Below are 5,471 nucleotides of genomic sequence, written 5' to 3' on the forward strand. Positions count from 1 at the left end.
CCCGAGCCTCACATGCAAGCAATCGGGTAGCGAAAACCCCGAGTCAGATGTTCCACGATATTTTCTCACCTTTGAAATGATGTGGCCAGTTTTTGCATCTTGCGTCTTATGCCTCAATCTCACACCTGCCTTGTTCAAGTTCGTGTTGAAGTTGTCGTGGTGGCGCGGGCACGTCTGTATTGGCATAGCAAGGAGCAGCAGGAGGAGTTCAGTAGGAAGCAGAATAATAATCAACTTGCGGATCAGACGTGAGCTGATGATAGACCTGCTGAAGAAACAAGAAGAAAGTTCTGAATTGGAGCTACAGCCAAGTGTTGGCTTCATCCCGGGCATGGTACTACGCTCTGGAAAGAAGTAAGGGACGCGAAGCCATGCACTTGAATCGACGAGCACCCACTAGCCATAACGTACCGAGGCACGGTTATTTTGTCAAGAAGTTTAGCTTTAGCCTCTCCCAGCTTGTATGCAGTGACATGGCTTCATCCCAATCCAGCTGAAGCTGCCACAGCTTCTGGAGGAAAATTTTCGCTGTTATGCTGATTGGACTAAGTAGCCCAAGCGGATCAAACAGTCGAGCACTAATTGACAGAATGGTGCGCTTAGTCGGATTCAAGTTTGTGAAGCTATCTTCCAAGTGATACCGGAACGTATCTGTTCTTGGACTCCACCTCATCCCCAATGTTTTGATCGAATCGGCATCATTGAATGATAGGGATTTCTTCTCATTGTTTCCATCCATTAGTTCTGGATGGTTCGAAAACCATTTCGAAAGCTAAAACCTTTCGGAGCCAAGAATCTCAGACACCTGATCGCAAATCGACTTCAGCGTGTCTACGTCATCGGCTCCTGTCAGCATGTCGTCTACATAAAAATCACTGCAGATCACCTCAGAACCCTTCTTGTGGGCGTCTCTGTGGCGTACACCGAGCTCGTGCAAGCAACGAATGGCAAGGAAAGGTGCTGCGGAAGTACCATAGGTAACTGTGTTCAACCGAAAAATTTGCAATTGATCGGTGGGATGTTCTCGCCACACGATGAGTTGGAAATTCCGGTCTTTTACGGCCACATCCACTTGCCTATACATTTTCGAAACGTCTGCCGTTAAAGCATACCGATTCACCCGAAATCGAACGAGTGATAAAAATAATTCCCTCTGAATAGTAGGTCCCACCATAAGTAAATCGTTTAATGACCACCCAGTTGTGGTCTGGCTCGAAGCGTCAAAAACGACTCGAAGCTTGGTGGAACTGCTATCAGGCCTCAGGACGCACTGGTGTGGTATAAAATAATGTGGTCCTGGCGGAATCGCGTTGTCTGTCGGAGACATATGGCCGAGCTCGATATATTCTTTCATGAAACTGAGATACATGTCTCTCAGCTCACTCTCTCTTAACGTTCGTCGCTCTAACGATAAGAAACGACGTTTTGCGACCTCGAAGGACGACCTCAACGATACTGGGTCTGTCTGCCGAATTTGTTTGAGCATGTTTTTCTTCTGGCGTTGCATCTATCTCCCACAGTCTTTCGACCATTTGAGACAGAGAGTCTTCTTCCGGTGAGTAGGTTGCGACGCAGCAAGCGGCTTCTCCAGTCAGAAGCTTGCTACACCGACCTGAAGCTACCCAACCTAAAAGGGTCTTTTGCAACAATGGTGCCCCTTCACCCAGTTTTATTTGGCCTGTGCACAACAGATTGAAGAACGAGTCTGCTCCAATCAGCATATCTACCCTTTGAGGTCGATGGAATGCTGGATCTGCCAACTCCACATTCGCAGGAATTTTCCGGTGCTTAATGGGCAGACTTCTGTCAGGATGCTGATTGGTAATGCTGCTAAGAACCCAGAAATCTGCTACGAAACTATGGTTATTTAACCTGGAGTATATTGTCGTCGAGACTTCACTCCTCGACACCGAGCTTGACTTGCCTACAGATGTCACTGTCTGGCAACGGTTGACCCTTGCCAACCTTAGCGATTGCGCTAGACTTTCTGTCATGAAATTGACCTGTGAACCCGAATCCAACAACACTCTTGCTAAGTGAACTTGGCCAAATCTGTCCCGAACTCTTACCACTGCTGTGGCAAGGATGACATGCTCGGGCTCACTGGATGCCTGCTTCACCTGCGCAGGATGGGACGATGCTTGTACTCCTATTGCCTGACTTTCTGAATCTGCGCTCTGAGCTGCGTATCTATGCAAGAGGGTGTGATGCCTCTGTGAACAAACTCTGCACTTAGAGGATGTGCACTGAGATACCCTATGTCCAGATTGGAGGCAATTAATGCATAATTGCTTGCCTTTTGCGAACTCGAAACGCTCCAAGACGGGTATTGCCCCAAATCCCTGGCAGTTTCCGATCGAATGGTTGGCGCCGCAATATACACACTTGGGGTCGATCGACTTTTCGGCCCTCGCGCAAGAAAATGATGATCTGCTGGTTTTCTTGCTGGTCGACGGCATGTCAAACTTTGGTTTGCCTCTCGCTTTGGATAACTCCTCTGCTGAAAGGTGTTGGTACCGGCGGTTCAACATTTTTGCACAATCCGACCAGCAAGGGAGCTCATCGTAGTTCAGCTGCTCCTCATACTTTGTTTTTCTGTATGGGTCCACCTTGGATAACACCAGATGTATTATCATGGTGTTAGCAACCTCTCGCTCGTCTCCTAACGATAAAAGCGACTCCAGAATGGCTGACACTGTATCTATAGTTGATCACAATGCAGACGCTGACGGCTTGGTTACGGCAGGAATGTCAAACAACTGGGCAAGTGTCTCAAAGAATATTAAGCACTTGTTGTCGTACACCCTCTTCAAACTTTCTAACGCCTCTGGATAGTTGGCATCTGACATTTGGAACGCCTTAACGGTTCCCAAGGCTTCATCGGAGAAGCACGATATGAGATGGTTGAACTTCTCTATATTAGACAACGACGGGTCGGAATCTACCAAACTTTCAAACAGACTAATAAACTGTTTGTAATCCGCATGCTTGCCGCTGAACTTCGGCAACTTCAATTTTGGCAAATTGGAGTGGTGGTGTGTGGGTGCTGAATTCATGTATGGTTGAGGGGATCTGTTGGTCGCTGCCGACATGTACAGAGGCTTTGTGATCACCGACGTTTCTTCCAACGCCGCCCTATCTGAATTATCTGGGTCTAGTACATAGATCTCGGACTGCAGGGCCATTGCTTTTTCAATATAGGAGTTCAATATTTCCAAACGACATTGTATTTGTAATGGATCCAGCGAAATTGAACCCTCCTCAAATGCTATCCTCATTCGATTTATATCTTCGCTTATCTTCTCCAACCTCACATACAATTTTGTGAGCTTCGTGCTTCCACACATTCCGCTCCCAGTTGCCTTCTCTTCATCATGATCTTTAGACATGTTGATTAAATAACCAACGTTGGCTGTTCCTAACTTCTAAACTTCAAACTTGCTAAGCGAAGGCGACGATAACCTGAGGAAATGCACTGCGTTCAATGAGAACAATGTTTGACAGTACCGCAAAAGTATTCAAGTACCCACGTATAAACGTATTAGGTTCGATGCGACAACGACTGCAACAGTTAGAACAGACAAAAACGCAACAAACGCAACCGAGCTCTGTCACGGCGAACCAAACTCGACCCACGTTCGATCCCCTACGAAACGGACGTCTGAAGTTCCAATGCGCGCAACGCTAAGCTAAGCGTACGCAACCAACACCAAGTTTGGCTCGACACACTGAGCTCGAACCAAGTTCGAACCAATAAGCAAACGCAATTCTAATGCGCGCAACGCACTCGACTCCCAAATTAGAACAGCGTTCGACCCGAAAACTAAGTGGCTAACATGTTTAATTGAGTGGCGCAATATAAGAGCGGATGATCAGCTCTCTGGCGCATACGACAAGCTGGGCGACACCAGTTAGAGAGTTGGATAACCACGAAGCTGCGGGAGCAAAGTTACGACGAGGGTACTGCACGAACGTAAACTTAAGAGAACCGTATGCTGTACATTAAAGAGCGCGAAAATTAGTTTACCGCTGCAATGGTCAATGTTTTCTCAGCGAACGAAACGAAATGCGAAATAATGCTACCAAATGCGAAATGAGCGGTAAACTATGTCGTTGGCGCCTTCTAATACTCTTCCCGAACTACCCAGCTATCACGAATAGTTAAACGGTAGGTGAATGTATGTACAATACTGTTCAATGCCAAGCCAATAGGTATTAAACGCTATTATTTTAGCCGCTATTGCTTTGGCATTGTTACCTGGTCGTCGGATGAATCCACTTCCCTGGGCGTTGGCAACTCAATGTCCATGTTCTGCTTCGGTTGTAGGTGTGGATGGCGGTCTCCAGTGATCTTCCTTCTGGATTGTCGATTGTTGGCTCGGCGGTTTTTTCGCGGCTTTAACTCGCGAACAGCGTTCTGGTCGAACAACGATTAATTTAAAAACGAAACTAATCCCAAGGTCCCTGCTCGGGCGCCATGTAGAAAATTCGAAACTATTTTTGTTTGTTTGTTTGATGCCTTTACTTAGGCTTGAGACGCGGGAATTAGCAGTACAGACCAGAGCTGTGGGCGGCGATAAAGGGCGATCAAAAAATAAACCGTGCGAAACGAAGTTCAATTTACGAGTGCTTTATTCCCACGCATCGCTTGTCGGCTATACTGCGGGCGTGTAGTTACATGTTGCTTCGATTTACAGTGGCGGGACTTCATGCCGTAACCTTACGAACTACATTACATTTCATACATAACTTCATTGCTTTCTACTTATTATACCCGTACTCAAAAAAGAGTTAAGGGGTATATTAGATTTGTGGTAAAAGTGGATGTGTGTAACGCAGAGAAGGAAACGTTTCCGACCCCATAAAGTATATATATTCTTGATCAGCATCAATAGCCGAGTCGATATAGCCATGTCTGTCTGTCCGTCTGTCTGTCTATCTGTCTGTCTGTCTGTCTGTCCGTCTGTCCGTCTGTCCGTCTTGTTGAGCGCCTAGATCTCAGAGACTATAAGAGCTAGGGCAACCAAATTTTGTTTCCAGACTCATGTGATATCCCACTGCTACAAGTATATTTCAAAATTTCGCCCCGCCCCCTTTCGCCCACACAAAGGACGAAAATCTGTGGCAGGCACATTTTTAAGGATACGATAAAACTAAAAACGCATTATCGTAGAGAATGCCCATATCACCAGACTGCCGAATCTGAATCAGATCGGATCATAATTATAGCCAGAATGAAGAAATTAATTTTCAGTTGTTTCCCCCCGCCCCCTCCGACAAACGACAACGCAACTCATTATCCTTCTCGCTCGCACACTCTGCCGCGTTCAGTGCGCGAGAAACCCCTAGCGGAGGAGATGTAGAATATGAATGGTACATCTATAATCTACATGTTAGATGTAGAATATACATTGTATATGTATATGTAGATAGCAGATGTAGCAAAAAAATGTAAATGTAATAAGCTCAAC

The 5,471-nt window shown here is 46.2% G+C and overlaps 1 protein-coding gene across 1 annotated transcript; it reads right to left on the minus strand.

Moving 5' to 3' along the window:
- Positions 1-2,711: 2,711 nt before the first annotated feature.
- LOC121405381 lies at positions 2,712-3,185 on the minus strand. The gene has a single exon (XM_041596059.1). The coding sequence runs from the start codon at positions 3,183-3,185 to the stop codon at positions 2,712-2,714; it is 474 nt and encodes a 157-aa protein (XP_041451993.1).
- Between the last annotated feature and the right edge of the window lie 2,286 nt (positions 3,186-5,471).

Source organism: Drosophila obscura, unplaced genomic scaffold, assembly GCF_018151105.1.
Source record: "Drosophila obscura isolate BZ-5 IFL unplaced genomic scaffold, ASM1815110v1 contig_95, whole genome shotgun sequence".
Lineage (NCBI taxonomy): Eukaryota > Metazoa > Arthropoda > Insecta > Diptera > Drosophilidae > Drosophila > Drosophila obscura.